The sequence below is a fragment of the Simochromis diagramma genome, unplaced genomic scaffold (genome assembly GCF_900408965.1).
Source record: "Simochromis diagramma unplaced genomic scaffold, fSimDia1.1 OVJJ01000497.1, whole genome shotgun sequence".
In the NCBI taxonomy this organism is placed as follows: domain Eukaryota; kingdom Metazoa; phylum Chordata; class Actinopteri; order Cichliformes; family Cichlidae; genus Simochromis; species Simochromis diagramma.
Genome location: NW_024386912.1, coordinates 133504 through 155943, shown reverse-complemented (window position 1 = coordinate 155943; position 22440 = coordinate 133504). Strand labels below are relative to the sequence as shown.

The 22440-nt window shown below is 44.1% G+C and overlaps 2 protein-coding genes and 1 long non-coding RNA gene across 12 annotated transcripts in view; 1 reads left to right on the top strand and 2 right to left on the bottom strand.

The window, feature by feature from the left end:
- Nucleotides 1–1438: 1438 nt before the first annotated feature.
- LOC120736298 (protein arginine N-methyltransferase 1-like) lies at nucleotides 1439–4294 on the bottom strand. Of its 2 annotated transcripts, none has more exons than XM_040036313.1 (6): nucleotides 4176–4294; nucleotides 2704–2790; nucleotides 2468–2623; nucleotides 2317–2380; nucleotides 2097–2239; nucleotides 1439–1602 (listed from the first exon to the last, which is right to left on the bottom strand). In XM_040036313.1, exons 1-6 carry the CDS (start codon nucleotides 4209–4211, stop codon nucleotides 1450–1452), a joined length of 639 nt encoding a protein of 212 aa, XP_039892247.1. In that variant the 5' UTR covers nucleotides 4212–4294; the 3' UTR covers nucleotides 1439–1449. The 2 variants fall into 2 exon arrangements, with proteins under 2 accessions (XP_039892247.1, XP_039892246.1); XM_040036312.1 differs by having other exon boundaries at nucleotides 2704–2799; nucleotides 4176–4291.
- A 1091-nt stretch (nucleotides 4295–5385) lies between these two features.
- Nucleotides 5386–22440, top strand: part of ap2a1 (adaptor related protein complex 2 subunit alpha 1) — a 36614-nt gene continuing 19559 nt past the window's right edge. For 3 of the 9 annotated variants that reach the window (XM_040036304.1, XM_040036305.1, XM_040036303.1), the window contains exons 1-5: nucleotides 11247–12163; nucleotides 16915–17126; nucleotides 19259–19452; nucleotides 19549–19678; nucleotides 21298–21399. In XM_040036304.1, the coding sequence (XP_039892238.1) occupies nucleotides 12097–12163; nucleotides 16915–17126; nucleotides 19259–19452; nucleotides 19549–19678; nucleotides 21298–21399 (705 nt within the window). In that variant the 5' untranslated portion in view covers nucleotides 11247–12096. Of the gene's footprint in view, nucleotides 5392–11245; nucleotides 12164–16914; nucleotides 17127–19258; nucleotides 19453–19548; nucleotides 19679–21297; nucleotides 21400–22440 lie in introns of those variants that run through there. The other 6 variants (XM_040036308.1, XM_040036306.1, XM_040036302.1 and 3 more) reach the window with 5 other exon arrangements.
- Nucleotides 5434–6787, bottom strand: LOC120736301. Its single transcript, XR_005696459.1, has 3 exons — nucleotides 6547–6787; nucleotides 6079–6269; nucleotides 5434–5746 (listed from the first exon to the last, which is right to left on the bottom strand). It is a non-coding gene; the product is annotated as an uncharacterized LOC120736301 (long non-coding RNA).

Here is a 22440-nt window from a genome sequence, read left to right as displayed (position 1 = left end):
TATTTTTTTCAATTTCTCTGTTAATAAATCAAGAATAGAAAAATAAAGTCATGTATAGGAAGCAGTTTGGACCTTTGTAAGAAGGAAGCTCTGAAGGAAGTTGGCCCCAGGGCGGCTGTGGCTACAACTGTAGCTGCCTCCACCAGTGTGTGAATGTGTGTGTGAATGGGTGGATGACTGGGTGTGTAAAGCGCTTTGGGGTCCCTAGGGGGGGCTAGTAAAAGCGCTATACAAATACAGGCCATTTACCATTTTTGATGGTAGGTATAAAATCTTCCAGAGTGTCTCTTTACATATTTCTACAGAGTTCACTGCGTGCATTAATATATGTAACATTAAAGTACTAGATTAATGGACAGGTTACATAAATGAACTATTTCTCCCACTTCAGTTCACACGGCGGCGCTCTGTTGGCGAGTAATGACTTCAGACTTAAGCATTAAACAAAGTTACTTCCAACCATCTCAGACACGCAGCTACTTTCACTCAGTCTTTAGGCCCACTCAGTCCACAGCAGTCTAACTGTGCAGAGAGGTTGGTGTGGTCGGCTGAGTTCAGTCTGCTTTGTGTTCATGTGAAGTCTGCGTGTCTTCATTAGATGTGTGTGTGTCAGGTTTGTACTGTTGAGACTGTTTCAGTGCTCAGATGAATCAAAGTCACGGAAACAACAGAATTACTCTGTGTAGTAATTAAAACACTCCATTAAAGTAATCCATTACTTGTGAGTAACAGACCCAACAGTTATGACACCAGAGAGGGGAAATGCCTGCAACACGAGCAAACATTTGACCTCACAGCAGGTCACGACTGCAGCACATCAAAGCCAATCAGAGCCCACGGGGTGACGGAGTGAGCCCACTGATGGACGGCTCCTGTGACGGGTCGTTTCCTTTGGTCCAGTTTGGTTTCAGATACAACCGGACTTTGTGTGACGACACAAAAACACGCTTGTTTCCTTCACTGTGTGCACGCTTTCACAACGATGTAACCTTACATGTTGGTCACATGACATTTTACCACACCCACTTACTGAATTATTAGAGCGTCCTCAGAATCGACGACACCAACGATAAACATACATTGACTTAGAAAACGACGCATCCACAATAAAATCCTAAAACCACCTAAATGTGTTTTTCTAAAACTACAGGAAGCGATTTGGACTCAACAGGTGGGGCGAGCGGCAGGACGAGGAAAAGGGAGCGCAGATTAGAATAAATGTAACAGCAGAGCGGAGCTCCCCTCCACCACAGCACGACTGCAGCACCGACACCGGAGACCTCACTGTGCTGGTACCTCGCTGATGTTTGGACTGTAATGTTTCTGCTGCTTCACTTCATGAGTGAAGCTCCACAGCTACACTGGCTCTTTTTCCTCCCTCACATTAATGTTCACACTGAACAGTGAACCCAACGTCGAGGACTTCTTCATTTATCTGGATCTTTGTTCTTATTGTGGGACAACTGGGTGATATTGACAATGACCTGCATACAGGAAACACTCGGAGCACTCACAGTGTATTTTGTAGTCCTTATACTGTCGGTCTTCGATGGCGGTGACGTAAAGGGTTGCTCTGTCTGGAAAAATGAGTCCATCTGGTTTCTGTTATTGTATAAAGAGGGACAAATACACAAGTATTCAGAGAAAAGATCAATAAAGTCAGTATGTTCACACCAAGTGGAGCAATAAACGAGTAGCTTAAAAAACCCACAAGCTGAGCCTGGCTCAACCCAAACATCTACAGATTTAAGGCGCATCGCAGACGTGCGACAGGAACAAAGGTTTGAGCGCACACACAAACATCACCACAGCCAACACTGTTTACACAAACAGTTACAAGGACTGTAGCTGTGACAGTTCAGTCAATCCCACACACATGGGCCAGTAGAAAGTAGATGTGCTGTCCAATATCATTACTGCTCTCACAGCTATCAGCTTCATGTAGACATGCTGTCGCAGTCCAACGCCATCATGGAGTAACCGTACTCACAAGCACGCACACCTTCATAGAGAACGCATCGAATTCATGTTTTACAAACAACCACAGGACTGAAACAGGACTGACAGAGCTCAAACAAACAGAAGTGCACACTTACCAGCCATTTGTCTCTGGCATAAATAACTGTATTAAGCATGGACTCATAGAAGAGACAGTAGCCCATCCACTCTGATATGATGATGTCTACTCCATCCACAGGCAGCTCCACCTCTTCCACCTTTCCTTTAATGATGGTCACCACTGCAGACACAAGAAGAGCTCAAGTATTTTTAAATATGATCACGTGACTGAAATCAAGTTGGCTTCTATTTACTCACCATCATCAAGGTTGTTAGCCTTCACAATTTTCACAGCGTAGTCAGAGATGCTGCTGCACTCGATCTACGGAGATCAAACACAAACGCATCAAGAGACCGTCGCCAGCTGTGAGTGACGCCATTACCACTGATAGGTGAATAAAACACCTACCCCTATAACCTTCTTGGCTCCGGCTTTGGCAGCAAACATGCAGAGGATACCCGTCCCACTGCCCACATCAAGCACCACCTTGTCCTTAAAAAGGTGCTTGTTGTGGAACATGGAATTGCGGTACGTGAGAGTGCGAACTTCATCCTTCAGCATCTCCTACAGCACAAAGCAGGATTCATGACACACAGGTTTCCTTGAGTTACGCTCTAAACAGAGATTACAAACTGGAGAAATACCTCGTGAATTCCAAAGTGGGCGTATGAGTCAAAGTAGTAGTCCTTAGATGTCATGTCCTCCGCTGCAGGCTTGGCTGAGCTCTCCCCCTGGGAAACCTCACAGTAGACCAAGATCGTCTCAATTAAACATCATCTTTGCTAAACGCAGTCTCTGTATCAACAACAGGCGTGTAGGACCATGATGATGATCACTATAGTAACAAGTTTCAGGGCTGGGAACAGGAACAACTGTTCTAGAAGCAGCAACATCTCAAAGCAACCATTTCTACACCGTTAATAACCAAAGCTGCAGCTGCACAGTCTCCAAATAACTACTTAATGACATGATTAGAACTTCCCGTCTTAGTGATAAGAGCTGATAAATCTGACAACCAGCAACTTTGTTGGCTCCCTTTACAATTAGATATATTAATATAGCAACTCTGTGGCAGCCTTACAGTCCAGAGTTTGTTTACACACACACACCAGTTATCGGCATCATCCACAACCATAAGCATCGATCATCTCTTGCAGGGGGAAAACCCAGAACAGGGCTGAAGGCGGCAACAGCCGAACCAGTGATGTCCTATTGTGTACTCCGACAAGATGGCGCTCCACGTGCTTTAGACACGGGGGCTGAAAACACGCACGTTCCCAGTCCGGCTTCACGGACTGAGTTAAACGGGTTAGAGTTTTTAAAACAGACTCCACGCCGGGCTGAATACACGTGGCCCACTTTAACGCGAACTCTGGCCGAACAAAAGATGGTGGCACATGGCTGGTAGAAATCGCGCGCGCTTGGCCTTCCTCTATAACGCTGGATTTCCACGTGCACACTCACGACCTCCTCTGTAGCTACCGGCTCGGGCTCAGTACAGCTAGCACGTTTGTTCACCTCTGTGAGAGGCAGAGCACCTAAAGCTGCCTACAACGTAGGTCTTTATCACCCTGAGGATGCTAACGCGGCTAGTTCAGCGCTGCTGCCGCCTGTAAACTGCACCAGAGGGAAACGATCGTGGCAGAAATCGCATGACATCTGTTAAAGAACAAGTTTATGGATAAACTGTAAGAAAATACCAAGAAAGAGTTCAACTCTGTAGCACAGCTAGCTAACGAGTTCAAAAGCTAACACGGTAGCACCCATGCGGTCCACGACAGGCTCGCTCCATCGCCAGCAGCCGGTGACGCGTCAGCTGAAAGGACGGTTCTGTTCTTCCAGCGTCCCACAGCCGCGAGGATCAGCCGCGGCACGTGCTGGGTGAAGTGTCTGGCCTTTCTCGGTCACATATGTTAGATGAATGAGCGCCAACGGTGCTAAAGCTCTATTAGCCTTAGCCATGTTAAAATGGATGCATCACTAGCTGGTACGCATGTGCTAAGTAAAGCTAAAAACATAACCGTGTACGCAATGTGGCGTGACTGTATAAAATGACTGCGTGTCGTCTCCAAAGATAAATATAAGTGAAGCTTATTTCCACACTAGAAGACCTTACCTCCATCCCTTCTGCTGGCGCCGCCATTTCGATCATCTACCCAGAGTAGCTGCGTGGGTCTGTAAGCGTCTCCCTTTGTCCCGCCCACGACGGCCAACGTTTATCTCTGATTGGTGCAGACGACAGGCCCTGCCTCCAAATCAATCCGGTTTTTAAGTGATGACGTAAAACCCTGCTTCCGGGTCCAAACTGAACTGCGTCCATTAAGACTGTTGTGTTTTTAACGTGTTTGAATACTTCCGGTCTTTTTAAGTCCCTAATAATAGTCTGTGATCACTTGGTAACCTTCACTGAGGCATCTGTGAATGAATGCAAACAATCCTGTATGCGTGGCATCGATGTTAGAGGATTTCACCTCTGCCCCCCCCCCCCCACACACACACACACACATAAAACTTTGTGTGTGCGTATAAATGTGTGTATAATATTAAGGATTGTACATTAACATAAAACTGTTGTCGGAACCACACTGAATTTCACCAGAGAAACACACACACACACACACACATGAAGAGAGAGAGAGTATGCATTGTATGCAAACAGCTACCAAACAGCCATCATAATTCGTCATACAATGAGAACAGGACAAATCAACCATTGACAATAACTAATTAATATTAAAATCTGTAACATAATGTATTTTTTGGAGTTTAGTCTGTTACTGTTGCTATTTTTACCATTTCTTCTTGGAGCAACTGTAACCCACATAATTTCCTTAGGGATTAATAAAGTATTCTGATTGGTTCAGGATGAGCTGCCATTATCCAATCACACATCTGCTTACCTGCATCTTTTGCTTGTTTCTCCTCCTCTTCTTTTCTCTTTTTTCTAAACTGAGCACCTGATGGCTTTGAACCTTTCTTGTCCATCTTGGTTTTAATTTTGCACTCCAGTATGAACACCCATTCCCCAACCCAAGGATCACCACAACATAACCTAACAGACCTACACCTTCGTTCACAGATTCACTTTGTCTAGGGTTTATTTCTGGGATTTCACACATTTCAAATCATGAATACATGATGGGCTTGGACTGACAACATTATGAATGAAATGTGCTCTATCCCCAGATAGCAAGGAGACATCGTTTCAATGTTTACTCAATATCAGGTGATTCTATTGAATCACTGTTGAAATCTGACGTTGACCTAAGGTCACTCTTGCACCCTTTAACATTGAAACAATGTCAGATATTGAATCACTGTTGAAGTCTGATGTTGATTTTCCATCACTTCGCACCCTTGGTTACTATTGAACCAACAATACAATTTGTCATGTCCATAATAATATTCCTATAATATGAAGCATCTGGCATTATGAAATAAAAAAAATGACAGACATCTGTATCAATAACAAAGTAATTTATTACATTAAGAAAAAAAAGTTTCTTTGTTACAGGTATTGGTTACAGGTCACTTATTATTTTATTTTAAGTTTACTCAGGGATCGAGCTGGATATTGGGCATCCTGCACCACCCATGTGATCTGGAGCGTAGAGGAGACATTTCTGCACAGCTTGGCCGAAGGCAAACTCAGAAACAGCGTTTACCCCACCGGCTGAGTCAGGCCATCTAGGACACAAACACAGAAGGCCAAATTAGAGCTTAAATATGAATAACCTCTTGTCAGTTGAAGGCAGAAATCAGCAAACTGCTGCCTCACTTAGATTCTCAAAGAGCCATTAGCTGAAAAGCTCAAAGCCTAATTTTCTAATAATGAATAAACCAAACTACTGGCAGTGAAATGTATTTCTATTTCTATTTGTTGGATCTCCCAACGATAGCCTGCTGTTGTATATTCAACCAGAACATACAGGAGAAGGCCATTTTTAAGCAGTTTAACTGAATTTGACAATTTCTAAAGTTCTTGGGTTACAAAAGTACCAGAACCTTTAAGAACTTACCATTGCTTTATTCGCCTCCGGTCATTGCACTTCATCTCATCTATGTTGTTAAATGGCTAATCCAGAGGCAATACACCGGCATCAACAGGGTCAGTGCTGCAGGATTAACCGAAGGCTCTGAACTCCTCACGGAGGTCCCCGACTTCTCTGATCTGCTCGTTTATCATGATTACGTTTTTGGAAGGCTGCATCTGTTGACAAGAACAATAACACAAAGAATACTGGCTTGTGATAAACTGGATAAGCATTGTGATGAAAAAAAAAGACTATATCCATAAGTGATGGCTTCACATTTTGCATTCAGGTTTAAGTAGTTCAATCTGTTAAAACGGTTTACAATTTAGCCTTTTACATATAAATGGTATATGATAGCAAAGCAAAATATGATGATATTCAGCAGCATAAATTAGTGTTTTGAAGTTAAGATTACAATGAAATTGTGATGCAGCTCATTGTTTCAAAGCATACCGTCGTTAGAGAAGGCACTGAACGCAGACTATTTGCTGGGGAGGTTGCATAGCTGTGTAGGTTGGCGAAAGCAGCCGGTAGCTGGCCGGGGCATCATGATGGTTGCTAGTAGTGGGTTGGGGGGCAGACTGCAGAGCGGTCGAGGCTGTTTAGAGAAATGTTTAAAAAATTAAAGATTACATACAACTCGTCCACAGAGGTTCCTGTTCTCACACACTCTCATACACACACTAAACATTACATTATTACCTGGTCCTTTCACACGTGAGGCCTGGGGAAACCTTTTATTTTGGAGGTTGCTCATCATCAGTCTGTAACTGTATAAGGGATTTGGTCTGAAAGAAAACAAAACATCAGTATTGTGTTTTTTGTTTATTTTGCTTTAAGTTACAGTAAAATTTACATCACACAATAATGGTTAAAAACTAACAATAATTTGAAGACAACAGTAGCTGACTTGTTTATGGGTCGATTGTACTTCACTGATCTGAAATGAGAAAATGGGGAAAAAAAACAATGTCAATAAAAAGAGGAAAATAATGTTATTCAAGATAAGCTCCAGGTAGGAACGTTCATTATTAAAGTCGCGGAAATGTAAAGTCACCTGGGCATGTCACGTGATCATTCGGTCTCAGGCGACTCTTTCACCTGTTTATAAATGGAAGCGGGTGCGGTCAAAGCTTCAACTGTAACACACGCATTGTACACATTTGTAGAGGCAACTTTACGTTTCTGGATCATATTGCACACATTTGTAAATCGTTTGATTGAATTAACTCTGCATACAGCAGCCATAGAGCGAGAGCAAGCCGACCGCACGGCTAACAAAAGAAAATCGCCTTATAACGGAAAGACATGAATGTGGGTCATGGAAATGTTTTCTTTGTTCAGCGTTGGTGTTGTCTGTGAAATTTATACTTTTCTCCTTCCGTTTATGTTAGCTTTAGTAATATCATACATACGTCGACCTTCCAATAACGAATACCGTATTTACCGCACTATAAGGCTCACCAGATTATAAGGCGCACTGTTGAAGACTGGCTCTGTTTTCATACATAAGGCGCATCATATTATAAGACGCATTAAGACAAACAAAAAATAACTCGACCTTTATTAAGCTCATTCACAGTAACTCTTAACACTGTTAAGCTGTAACACATTAAATATTGAAAAATACACACTTTTTCCAGTACGGTACATTCAACTTCCACAATTCCCTCAAACTCTTCACCTTCCGTGTCCGAGTTACGGTAAACAGCTGGGCAATTTCGGCATCAAGCATGCCCAGATCCCTCTCACACCGGATTAAAAGGCATTTAAAGTGCATTCAGCAGAATAAAACAATCGGATGAGTTAAAATTTATCCAACTCATTCACAGTAACTATTAACATTGTTGAGCTGTTAAACATCGAATATTGAACAATACACTTACATTTCCAGTTCATTCAACTTCCACAAATCCATCAAACTCTTCACCTTCAGTGTCTGAGTTAAACAGCTGGGCAATTTCGGCATCAAGCATGCCCGGATCCCTCTCATCATTATCCGAATCAGTCTCGTTGCTGTTACTTAGCTGTTCAGTGATTATTCCAGCCTTCGTGAAAGCTCGGACGACACTTGAGACTGATACCTTAGCCCAAGCAGCCACGATCCATTGGCAGATAGTGGCGTAACTCGCTCGGCGTTGCCTCCCTGTCTTGGTGAATGTGTGTTCGCCTTCTGTCATCCAATGCTCCCACGCAGCTCGTAATTTAACTTTGAACGACCAATGGTTGGAGTTCTTTGGTTAATCCACCTGGAATGACGGCAAGCTCCGAATTAGTTTGCTTCACTTGGGTTTTGACAGCCTCGGTGAGATGGGCGCGCATGGAGTCGTAGATCAAAAGAGACGGAGATTTGTGGAAAAAGCCATCCGGTCTCTTGACATAAACTTCCCTCAGCCACTCGCTCATTTTCTCTTCGTCCATCCAGCCCTTTGAGTTAGCCTTGACGATGACGCCGGCCGGAAACTTTTCTTTTGGCAAAGTCTTCCTCTTGAAAATGACCATGGGTGGTAGTTTCTGGCCATTAGCTTGGCAGCCCAGAACTACAGTGAAGGATGACTTCTCGTTCCCTGCGGTGCGTATAGATACCGTACTGGTCCCTGTTTTCTCGACAGTACGGTTCACGGGGATGTCAAAGGTGAGGGGGACCTCGTCCATGTTAGTGATGTGTTCTGGCCGGATCTTCTTTTCAGTGATCTTATTCTGGCAGTACGTGCGGAAAATGGCCAACTTTTCTTTGTAATCGTTTGGCAGTTGCTGTGAGACAGTAGTTCTTGTGCGGATTGAGAGATTATGCCTTTTCATAAAACGGAAGCACCAAGAATGTCCCCCTCGAAAGTCGTTGATCTGCATGTCACGTGCTACCGCTGTTGCCTTGAGTCGAATAGAGATTGTAGAGACACTTCTACCTGCTGTTCTCTGTTCAATAACCCACTGTTCAATTTTGTCCTCTAACTGCGGCCATCGCGCCTTGTTCCCTCGGAAACTCCTTTTGGTCTTCTTTACTTGTTTTAGGTCATCTTTTTGCTTCCTCCACTTGCGCACCATGGACTCATTAATGCTGAATTGTCTGGCAGCTGCTCTATTTCCATTCTCTTCTGCATAAGTAATTGCTCGAAGTTTAAAATCAGCTTCGTAAGCGTGTCTCTTCGCGGGTGCCATTTTGGAGTCGTTATACACACACAACACGGTAATGTTGTGTTGAAGCACAGTACGTATTACTCCGCGAGGCTCCTGGCAACGGTAACCGTAATGCTCCAAAAAGTGGCACTAAAAATCTTTTTTTGACAGATTTTTGAGCATAGTGTGCCACATAAAACCGGTTCGAGGTCAGTAAGCACAAACCAAAATTCATACATAAGGCGCACCAGATTATAAGGCGCACTGTCGATTTTTGTGAAGATTTAAGGATTTTACGTGCGCCTTATAGTGCGGTAAATACGGTAACTAAATTCTCACATTCTTATCTGATAAAGCCGAGAGTGTCTTGCAGAAACTCCGACTGTGTCTCCGGTGTTCTGACAAAACGTCCAGTCAACTCTGCTGAGCTTAAATGGAATTTTCCCGCAGCCTGATGGGATGTACCACTGTGAGAGGGGTGCTATGGAATAGTCCAAGTGGTAGCAGCTTTAATTTCCCGCTCAACCATAAATCGATGGTTTTTCAACGTGATTGTTGTCACCTTGTCAACTATAAATAGATCAACAATCAACGATAACAGAACAACGGTGAATCAGTGTTATTTCACTGTCAGTGTCAGGTTCCATCAGTATTTTAATGTTCTTTCAACACTGATTTTGACATTTCAATCCTGACGATTCTGATGGATCAGATGAAAAATCAACATTAGTTCAATGTCTCCTTGCTATCTGGGTCTGGAAGCAGCCGGCCCCCCTCCCCTTTCGACGGGTTGTGTGTGAGACTTTAAATCATCAAACTATAAAATATAACTAGAGGAAAAAAAAGAGACCTCTACTCATGCTGGGCTACAGGAGGACAGCATGAGAACAGGAAACAAAAAAACCTCCTCTGCACAGAAAGCACATAAATGTCCACAGTACAACATTATAGAGCCTAGAGTATTTAAAAGTAGAATGGGAGGCAGAGCCTTCAGTTTTCAGGCCCCTCTTCTGTGGAACCAGCTTCCAGTTTGGATTCAGGAGACAGACACTATCTCTACTTTCAAGATCAGGCTTCAAACTTTCCTTTTTGCTAAAGTTAGGGCTGGACCAGGTGACCCTGAATCCTCCCTTAGTTATGCTGCTGGTGGATTCCCATGATGCACTGGGTATTTCTTCTTCACTCACTATGTATTAACAGACCTCTCTGCATTGAATCATATCTGTTATTAACCTCTGTCTCTCTTCCACAGCATGTCGTTATCCTGTCTTCCTTCTCTCACCCCAACCAATCACAGCAGATGGCCCCGCCCCTCCCTGATCCTGGTTCTGCCGGAGGTTTCTTCCTGTTAAAAGGGAGTTTTTCCTTCCCACTGTCGCCAAAGTGCTTGCTCATAGGGGGTCATATGATTGTTGGGTTTTTCTCTGTATGTATTCTTGTAGGGTCGACCTTACTATATAAAGTGCCTTGAGGCGACTGTTGCTGTGATTTGGAGCTGTATAAATAAAATTGAATTGGTATCAGACATACTAGTGGTGCAATCTAATGATTAACATTTTAATTGATGCTCAGTGCTGCATGTTGCATCCTAAATGTTATGCAGCCATCTGCTGACAGCTGCCACAGAACTGCAGCATTGTTGTAGATCAATGTCCTAATGCTGTGAATCTAAGACCTGATCATGTTATTGGTTTCAAATGCCTTTGTTTAGACACTTTTTGACCCTGTCCATTGAACGGTCCTAAGATGGCATATCTGAGTGCCACCGCTCCCAAATACCTGAATGGAAACGTGCAGGTAAACAGACACATTAGCTGGAAACCTGTGCTAGGAATCTCATTGCACGAGGACCAATGAATACCTGTGCAGGTGAAACTGCATGTCATTTGCATGTGATGTTTTCAGTTCTCACATATATGTATATGACAATAAAACACTTGTCGACTGGACACTACAGCTTAGCACTGTTAATACGAAAGCCTACTTTTAGCATACTTCCGTCGGGCCGGCGTCTCTGCCGCTCAGTCGTAGCCTGTTTTCCATACAAATGGCTTCATGGCAGAGTTGCACTGTGTCGGTACAGCCACATATTGCCGCAAGTTGTCCAATCAGCAATAGGGTCCACTCGAACGACGAAAAGGAGCGTAGGCGTTCACGGGAGTGCTGCGCGGTCACGTTATTCTGCTGTCACGAGCCTGATCCGAGCCGTACAGTGCAGGCTAACGAATTGGAGCGGACATCAGCTATTCAGGACATAATATTTTTAACCAAATTTAGTGCGCGAATAGAGAGCTCAAGGAAGTCCTACCGCTGGTTGGTATTTGAGACGCTCTACTGAGTTATTCCGATCGACCGGTGATGTGCTCCAGTATTTGAATGATATTGCTAGTCAGCTAGCTAGCTGTTAAGCTAGCTTTACGTTACGTGACTCGAAGTAATTGAACAATATACTCTCGGACAGCATTCTTACTAACACGTCTGAGTGCATTTAGCTTTAAGACATTTATCAGTAGCCGTTTTTATCTTTAGCAAATTGTTGTGGTATGAGTTATACGTAATTTCTAATCCAAGGTAGATGAGGATTGAATGAAATAACGTTAGCTTGCCATAGCCAAGGAAACAAGCCAGCTAACAGGGATAACGTTAACTTATCCCGCTACTTGTTGATAGACTGCCATCCAGCGGATCTAGTAAATGCTACCTGAGTTACCCACCTAAAAGCATCGACCGAACCTGGTAGGCAGCAGTCAGTCACAAAGTTGCAGACAGGCAAACGGCTACTACTAAACATCCAGTTTGCCATCGTCGACTCCAGTCCGCTGTGAGAGGGTGACCGGCATCAGTGTTTTTCGGAGAAGGCCAGAGTGAGGACAGAAACCTGCAGACATGCCGGCTGTGTCGAAAGGAGATGGAATGCGCGGATTGGCTGTTTTCATTTCGGACATTAGAAACTGTGAGTTACATTTCTGTATGCTTCTTCATCATATGTGTTGTTATTTCATTGTGTCGTCAAAGTTGACATGGCTAATGTCGTTGCTGGTGATCGTCTCACACGTCATGCAGCGTTGTCATGTGGTAACCTCGACGCAGAAAGCTGTATCTAAAAAATCAGCTTGGTAACGTTTAGTGGAACAATCAATGATTTCTTACGTATTGACAGTAACGTGACGGTGGTGAAGTCACCTGCAGGAACAGAATAAACGATGTTAGGCTTGGAGTGGCGGCGCTGATCAAACGCTTCCTGTTGTGTAGTTGTACATGTTGGAGAGCTCGGGGACGAAAGTTCATTGAAATTTAGTGTCGTGTCAGGACGCTCCACATGCAGGGAAGGAAGACTGAAGCTCACACGGAAACCAGTGGTTGGTATTTAAAACAACAACAAAAGGAGCAAAGTATAAAAAATAATAATAAACAATACTATTACGTGTAACAAAATGCTACATATATCCAGCAATTGACTGCAAAGTTTTATATAAATGTCTCTTTTTGTCAGTTTCCTAGTAATATTTATTCCAGTGATATGAGAATACCACTTTTCACTGTTACTGAGTAGTAACAAGAATATAGGAAGTAGTTGCCATCTACTGTTTCCTTTTTGCTGTGATTACACATGTCAGTGCTTGATGTGCTTGTCACTGCACACCTGACAGTTCTTCCAGGCTTACACTGACAGGCAGTAATGGCTACTTCATGGTCGAATGTTTGATACCTCCAGCTTTCACTGTGTTATTCTGCCTTTTGGGCACATTTAAAGAGAAATTCAGCAGAAAATAAAAATGTGGACCAACAACTAGTGTAAATGTTCAAAGTGACGAATATTGCAAACATTTGCAGAGGCGTCTAGATGACTTGTTTTCAAACGTGCTGTATCAGGCAGGCAGACATCTCCAAACACATGTGATTTGTAGCCTTGGGAAATGCACTGGATTACATGTTATCAAATACTCATTTGAAATAAATAGTAATAACATGACAGGCTGTATTGGAATGTTATTGACAAAAACCTGTGAGAATGAATTTCAGTCTTGTTATGTCAGCAACACACTTATGTAAATCAGACTGTGCAACTGGTTGTTTTTTGTCTTTATATTTCATTTTGAGGTATTGGATGAGGCGTATCTGTGCTAATGGAAGCCTGTTAGAAACAGTTGTCTGCTGCCTGGCCAGTTGGGGAGTGTACCACTTCTTGGGCAGATGGTAGTTAGAAAGCTTTAACTCATCAGCCATGCTGGTTGGTAGCCGTCTATCTCTGTTTGAGCAGGAAGGCGGGCTGCAGGATGACCCATGATTAAATCCCATTCATTTATCATCATCATTGCTTTTCATGGTAAAAATGTCTCTTACTGACAAGCTCTTTGCCTTCTGCTGTTCCAGTGTTGCTTAACATTATACCTGTTTAAGCAGAAAGTAGATCTGTCTTTAACTGTAGTGTTACTTCTTCAGACTAAACACGAATTAGGTCAGTGATTGGCAAATGCAGGCACATGGTCAGGCAGTGGTTTAGGGAGAGCTTGTTGTGGCAGAACATGTGTTTTCAGTATCGTTTGATCATGTTCGGTTAATTATGGCCAAAATCATGATCAGGACGCTGTTGTGTCTGTTCTGTTTGATAGGGCCTCAGCACTTATAGTTCAATTCAATTTTATGAACATGGCGCCAATTGAAAACAATAGTTGCTTCATATTGTAAAGTAAAAGTGGCATGGAGATTTTGCCATGAAACAGGAAGTTGTTGTTGTGAAATCTGGTCGTGTAATGTCCCAAGATGGGCCGTAGCCTGAACCCAGCTGAAGCCAGGTATTTGGCAACATTGTGAGGCTTTGTATTTGAGGAAACTCCTCGTGGGGATCTTACTGAATCAATTTTAAAATGGGATATTTTTTTTCTGCAGGAACATCCCAAAGCCTTCCAGTTCATCTATGTGAGCTCACAGCAGAGCGAGACTAAAGATTGATACAGAAATGTGTCATCTTCCTTTTGCGATACTTTATCAACACACCAATGTCAAATATCAGTGGTGAGCGAGCCTGAATGTTCATCCAGTATGCAGGCTCTCTAACTGACCTCACTCATCCCAGCCTGTTTGACTTCATGGGGACACTCGTCCAAACAAGAGTTTATTCATTTGCTGGGGTGCAGAACATTGAATAAATGATGGATAGTGAGAGCAAGTCAGAGTATCATTCTGTTAAACCGACACTAACAAACAGCCTCCAGTATTTATTTCAGTTTTTTAATGCATTTCTTTAATAACATGCTAGCAGGTGCACAGCGGTGCTGTTGGTAACACTGAGAGTCGTTGGCTCCAGTCCAGTCTGCGCTCTTTCAGTTGGACTTTATTTGTTCACTTCAGTTTTAGTTTTACAGATCGGCAGCCTGGCCCAGGGTCTACCCTGCTTCTCACTCCATGACAGCTGGCACATGTTCCTGATGGAAACATAGTAGAACAGCAACGACGGGAGTCATCACACAGTTAATTTAACAGTGTGTTGAATGGAGTAAAGTAATTCCTGCTTTTTGTCTTGCAGTTAGAGCTGAGCGATAAAACAATAGAAATCCTGCAGAAACATAGTGGCTTCATAGCTGTAAAAACATGGTCATTATAAAGTCGGTCGAGCTCGTTCCATCCGTGTTTTGACAGAAAACATGAAAGGTCAACAGCAGTTGCACAGGTCGCAGGTCTGATTCATACAGACGACTAACTGCCAACTCCGTTTAGGCCGTAGTGCCCGTCGTGGACCCTCTGTTCCCCTTGGACAATAAGCGGTTGTCAGTTTTACTTTTGTTCTGCTTTGTTTACACTGTAAACTTTGTTGAATTTATGGTGAAGACTCACACAAAGGCTTTCACACTTTCCATTTTTGGGTTTGTTTCCCAACAATTGAAAATTGTTTGTTTTTATACCAAAAACCAGCGATAGAGGCGCTCAGCTGTGAAAGGCTGGATATTGTGGACACCCACCTTTGAGGGGACATTTTAGTGTCACGGTCAGAAGTCAAGTGTTGTTTCAAATCTTGTGAGCATAATAAGATGAGAAAAGTGTTTCCTAGGGGTTTCTTTTTCATACCGTAGGTACATCTGCTAGCAGGTGGAGGGCTTTTTGTTTGTTTTTCCCGCTTTAGGCTGCAGTGGCTTGAACACAGACCACATAAGATGTGTGGAAGTTGGGCAATAGAAAAGTAGGAGCCATCAGACAACCAGACAGCCTTTATAGAGGATTACATTGGTTCCCATGTTGTGGGGATAACCTAGACTTGGTCACAAACATTGACAGAGTTCTTGCAAGGCTTCATAAATCCACATCCACCCTCACCAAATCAGGTGGACCCTACACTAATGCATGACCAACCACCTGTTGGAATTCCTTATATGAGGAATTTCTTAATCAGACCGTGTGTATAGTCCCAGCAGGGGACACGTGGCAGCTGATGGCAGCTACAGAGATACAATCTAAGAAACGGAAGCACACAACTCACCTCCGTCTTACCATTAATGTCAAAAATACAAGTCTAGGGCAGGGCTCTAGACCAGCGGTCCCCAACCCCCGGGCCTCGGACCGGTACCGGTCCATGAGTCGTTTGGTACCGGGCCGCGAGAGTTGAGGCTCAGGTGTGAAATGTGTGGTTTTCAGGGTTTTTATTTGTTTTCAGTGTTATTTTGTTATCGTTTTTATCGTTAACTCGGTTTTCCTGGGTCTTTTCACGTGTGTTATGAATAAACCTTCTTTTTTTAGTTTTATTTTGTTGTATTTATCCGCGACACCTTAAAGGCCGGTCCATGAAAATATTGTTGGGCATAAACTGGTCCGTGGCGCAAAAAAGGTTGGAGACCGCTGCTCTAGACTAACTCTTTGCCACGGTTGCACCGGTGTGCCTAACTTTTTCTCTTAGGCACATCAGCACAAAAGTTAGGTGCACCCAAATTTTTCAACTGCATTGCTTAACACCGCAGTAAGAGTAATATTAAACCATTGTTGGAAACTGGAATTGACTGCAGTCCTGGGATAGGTGACGAGCCAGGTGACGAAGGCTGTCCCAATTCGAAGGCTTAGTTTTAATATTACTCTTTCTGGGTCACAAAATAAACTTTAAAGATATTTTCAGGCGAGAATGTAGCTGTGTAAACTTCAAATATCTGCTCGGTCCCAGATCAGATGTACACACTGGAACTCTTTCCCATGTTGCTGTCTGTGTTTATTGTGCTGTGGTGTGTTGATACCTGTGCATTCCTGTATTATCCTTCTGTGTTACACATTTCAATGTTTTTTTTCCTCGCTACCTGGCCTGACCTGTCTCCCCAATGTGATGTTTGTGTTGTATGTACAGTTGGCAAGGTCTGTCATCTCGGTTGTGGGCAAAAGACCTGCAACTGACAAATAAAGGCTATCTCATCTCATCATCTCATCTCAAGACGTCGCATATTTGCAAAAGTGCTCGAAGTTTTTGGAGACGTCTGTTACCCACCAGCTCGACGTTTTGTGAGATCTCGCAAAAGTTCATCTTAATTTTTTTCTCCCATGTCCCTTGCAGGGCTCCGTAGTTATCCAAACATTTTGTCAAATAGTTTCAGTCAAAGAAAAATGAAAACGGTCTCACGATTAGCTGCTGCTGGTTTGCGCGATCTTAAAGTTGCCTTCAGTAGCCAGATCTGTCCACCTCTGAATGCTGATGCTACACGAGTGTCTTTGTGTTTTTAACCTTATCAGGTAAGAGCAAGGAGGCTGAGATCAAACGGATTAATAAAGAGCTGGCCAACATCCGCTCCAAGTTCAAAGGGGACAAGGCTTTGGATGGCTACAGCAAGAAGAAGTATGTCTGCAAGCTGCTCTTTATCTTTCTGCTTGGCCATGACATTGACTTTGGACACATGGAGGCCGTCAACCTGCTGAGCTCCAACAAGTACACAGAGAAACAGATTGTAAGTCTTTCACAGCGTTGTAGTCTTGTTCTTTAAATGCATGTCAGTGTGTGAGATGCATGCAAGTGTTGCACTACTAGCATTTGTATAAAGCTGTGTGTGTGTGTGTGTGTGTGTGTAGTATAAAAGCCCTTTGAGTGCTACGTAGCAGTATAAAAGTGCTGTATGAACATGGGCTGCATTTCCACTTTTCACGTGTCCACTAAACACTGTGACCAAGCGTTCACAGCTGGCCCACTTTTGCTCCAGTGTACAGGAGGGACTCAAACACCCGATCCCTGACCCGTTGAGGCTCACCAGATATAAGACGTGAGAGTGTTGACAGCATCATTTCCCTGTTTTGTTGAATAAAACCAGAATTAGATTATTTGTGACGTAGCTAACGTGGTAGTCCTTTAGTTCACGTCACTAGCAGCTGTGATTCGTCACCGCCGCACGCTTTTCCAGGGTGTTTTTATTTATACTTACATTTTAGGAAAAAACATGAAGCCCTGTGTGGATTCATGTATTCTTTGAAATGCTGTTTGAAAAAACTGAAGTAAATGTTTGCAGAACAAATCCTTCTGCTGCTGAGACATTTTCATTTCCTGACTGTGGGGTGTGGAGAGTTTCCTCAGGAACAGGAAATGTTTAGTTAGCAGAATAAGGATGATTCAGGATCCATGTGGTTTGAGAAGTGACGGCTGCGACTGACTCAACACGACCGCTAATAAGCTCCAGACCTTCACCCTGATCCGAGCTGGGAACTTTGATTTCTACCAAGTTTACAAACAAGTGTGTAAACCTGTAGCACTTCCTGTGGTTTGTTTCACACAGTGTTGCAGCGTACACCTGGGCTCGGATCACGTTCACACAATAAACAAACGGCTCTGGAGTTCCTTTGGAGCCGTACTGAGACCAGCTTCAAAGGGTCTCGGTGCAGGTGTTCAACTGCAGGTGTGAGAGCACACGTAGCTAGGGATGGGTATCATTTAGGTTTTATCCGATACCGGTGCCAAACCGGTAACAGGCGTCAGCTGGTCATTTGTGTCACAGCTCGTTAGTTTCACATGACACCTGATACTCTCGCTGTGTCCCAAAACGTCGGCCGCGTCCTCCTGAGGCCGCATTTGTAGGCCGATTACGTCACAGCCAGGCGATGAAGGCTGTCCCAGTTCGTCGACTCCTTCAAATGCGGCCGACAAATCCGTCCATCATTTCCCCGAATTTGAAGGATGGGTCGGGTGTGTCCTTCGTGGCCCACCATTCCAGTTTCCAACAATGGCGGCAGCTAGTTAGTTTTAATATTACTGTTATTAATCTTTCTGGGTCACAAAATAAACGTTTAACATATTTTCAGGCGAGAATGAATCTGTGTAAACTTCAAATATCTGCTCGGTTTATCAAAACATCGCATATTTGCAAAAGTGCGCCGACGTTTTCGGAGACGTCTGTTACCCACTAGCTCGACAGTTGACCGGGAGGTCGAGGGTCACTGAAGCCGCTAAGAACAACGAACTCCCAGCTTCATCGTTTTCAGACCGCGCTGTCTTTGGCTACTCAGGTTAAACATGATATATGAGTCACTCAGATAACTTAAAAATGTTATTGTTGGGCTTTTTTCAGTGTTTGATTGGTTCCTGAGTAAATCAGTTTGGCTGAGATTAAAGTTATTAGGTAAAATAAAACTTTATTAACCCATCGGGTGGTTTTCACACCGCTGAATAAACGTCAAACAGAAAACTGATTAAACAGAAGTGTGAGACGGTCGAGAGTTTACTCCAGTGTCCTGTTATATTTTAGACAGCAAGGAGCAGACGGCCGAGTTTATTAAACTCCACTGAGACAGCGGTGACGCTGATCTGAAGGCTAGACCGTCTAATTTCACAGCCTCGCACTTCCGGCCTTCTCGGTCTTCGAAGGACCCGGCCCACGTAGACCGCAAAGGCCGGGTCCTCCGAAGGATGCGGCTTAGGTTTTGGGACACAGCTCCTGTTAACCTGTGAGTATACTAACATCATAACACAACGTGGGTGACACAGCAGCTGGTGTAAACTGCTTAGTCCACAAAGTTGTGACACATGCAGAGCACACGCTGTGGGACGCTGTGTTTGAAAACCACTCACTGTTACTGTCGATGTTGATTTGTCCAGGGCTACCTGTTCATCTCAGTGCTGGTGAATAGCAATAGTGAGCTAATCCGTCTGATCAACAACGCCATCAAGAACGACCTGTCCAGCCGCAACCCCACCTTCATGTGCCTGGCGCTTCACTGTATTGCGAACGTGGGAAGCCGTGAGATGGCTGAAGCCTTTGCCAGTGAGATCCCTCGGATACTGGTTGCAGGGTAAGTTTTTGATGCTTCACTGTTGCTGGGTTGTTTTTGTACTTATTTTAGATTAACTCCTGTTAACTGTGATACTGTGAATGTGATGCAACGCAGTGATACGATGGACAGTGTGAAACAGTCAGCGGCCCTTTGTCTGCTGCGGCTCTATAAGACTTCTCCCGACTTGGTGCTGATGGGTGAATGGACGTCCCGTGTAGTGCACTTACTCAACGATCAACACATGGTAAGAGCACAGAGGTCATTCAGCAGCAGGACCCTTCATGCTGTGGAGGACTTAGCATCGCGTGGGCCGCTTGTTCTGCTCAGTGTTCCTTCCTGTCGACAGTGACTTCTCATTAGAGCATTAGAACTCAGTAAATACTCTAAGAAGGATAATATCCTAGGTCATGTAAATCCTAACCTTTCAGCCCAGCTGAGCACCTGTGGACATGTCATTGGTTCATTTCAGTTTTATTTACATTGTGCTAAATCACAAAAACAGCACTTTATATTGTAAGTCCCTACAGTGATGTAGAGAAACCCCTCCAACAATCAGACATCCCCCTGTGGGAGAGCACTTGGTGACGGAGGGAAGGAAAAACTCTTTGAATAGGAGGAAAGGTCCGGTATAACCAGGCTTAGCGAGGGGCGGGGCCATCTGCTGTGACTGGTGGTTACATGAGGAGGCCAAAGACACGCTGTGGAAGAGAGCCAGAGATGAATACGAACTAACCAATCCGAGCATGGAGGTTCCCAGAGCTTAAAGGCTTTCAAACATGTTGAGCGCCATCTTGTGCCAGTGCTGAGCGTGACTTCATCGGGTTGGCTGGTTGATGGTAACATACACTTAGATTTGTTTATGTTAGCTAACTAGTGACAGAACCATAACTCAGTGGGATATAAGGAGACTAAAACCTAAATCAGTCTAAGCGATCACTTTTATAGTAACCCAAGCACAGCCAAACAGCTGCTGGTGTTTGGGGAGGTCTTACTCCATCACCCCATCACACACACAAACCTACTTTCCCTACAGACGTGCTGATGGATTTCGCTAAGAATCGTAGTTCTGTTTGTGGTGTGATGTTCTTGGAAAAAGAAAGATTGTTCTGTTCATAAGATAGAGCTGATCGCAGCAGCCGATTGTGCCGCTCGTACATCTGGCCACACCAGGAAAAATCTGTTCCTGACTCCATCCTGTCACCTGACCAGGCTCTCCTCCACACTCTTCTCATTCATAAAGAGCTTCACTAAAACGAACATCACAGCTGTTTCAGTGCCGCTAGCCAAACAACACAAAAAAGCTCCTTAAGGAACCGAGTGGACGGTACATCCTTGTACATCCCCTGTAGTTTTCCTTCTGGCCAGTTTATTCCCCTCACCCGACCGACAGGGTGGATGTCTGTCCCTCCCTGAGCCTGGCTCTGCCGGAGGGTTCTGTCTGTCAAAAGGGAGTTTGTCCTTCCCACTATCGCCAAGTGCTTTTTCACAGGGCGATCGTTGGGTTTCCTTCTGATATTGTAGCTTTTTTATCTTCTGACATGAACTCTGTTGAGGCAGCTGTTGTTCAGACTTGGTACAATATAAATTGAACTGAGTTAGTGACTCAGCATAAGTCTGTATAGGCGCCAAAGCAGCGGTGGTATTTGTTTTTACCGGAACGTTTTGACTGTAAAACAATGAGAACAATGACTGAATGAACCCTGTAACACTTCAGAGTCCTGCACTTTGTTTTCACATGATTAAATGTTCTGCCTGCATTTGTCTGTTTTTCAATGAGCCACTGAAACATGTTGTGATGTACCAGTTGTCTCCGCTGTGATGAATCGGTGCGGTTACTCATTTTCTCTTTGTGGGTGGGGTTAGGGTGTAGTGACAGCAGCCATCTCCCTCATCACCTGCCTGAGCCAGAAGAATCCAGACGAGTTTAAGACGTGCGTTTCCCTCGCCGTCTCCCGCCTCAGCAGGGTGAGTGTCAGAAACAATTGTATGTAAAATGTTCATGTTTGTAACTCTCACTGTTGATGCTGCTCATTAGTCTCAGTGTTAGCTCAGGATTCCCAGATGTACCGAGTCAGTCACGTGTTGAAGCTGAACCTGCAGGGTTGGACCCGCTGACTGGCCGTTAGATTTAAGCCGCTTCTTCTTTCTACTCGCAAAGAAACAAGGGAGCCTCCCAGATAAATACACAGACAGACTATGGCCTCCTGCACAGTAAATCCACATGGATATCTGGGATATTTAATACTGATGAACAACGGCCACAGCGTTTGGTGAATAAGAGGGGTGAAAAACACACACTGGTTTTTTATCCCTCATTTATTCCTGTTTGTTGTTCAAATATGCCGTGTACACTTCTCCACCAGCAGTAGCAGAAAGGCACCCTCCACCTGCAGAGCTGAGTGAACCAGCAGCTTCTCGATGGTGTTGCACAGCAGATCCAAATCAACAGTGCTGCATTCATAAATCAGTTAGGAGAAGATCCCAACTCGTGGTTAGTTTGTCACGAGTTAACACAGAGAGGCAGACAACCACTCACACCGCACATTCGCACCAATTTACAATCACCACTTAACCCAGAGCTTCCCAAAGTGTGGGGCGCGCCCCCTAGGGGGCCCCCAGAGCCATTGCAGGGGGGTGCGGTATGAAAAGGGGAAAAAACCCCAAAAACGCTTGGACACTGCTAGCACGGCGCCCACACAAACACAAAGCAGGAGATGAAGCATCGCTGAATATGTTTCCAAACCAATTTCCTTCCAAGCCAAAGACTAGAAAACATGGTGAAGCAAATCTGCCCTTTGGTTTCACCTGCACAGGTGCTGAGGTAGGTCTCCCTGCAGGATTGGTCTTTCCTTCGTCGGGAGCAGCGCTGGGCTGTTTAAATCACGGACAAACAGGATCCCACATTCTTGATTTTCTACTCCTGACATGTTGGAGATGTTTGCTCTTTATACAGTAAAGTTACAGCAGGATACAAATAACATCAGGCTGATCCTGCCACGATTTGTT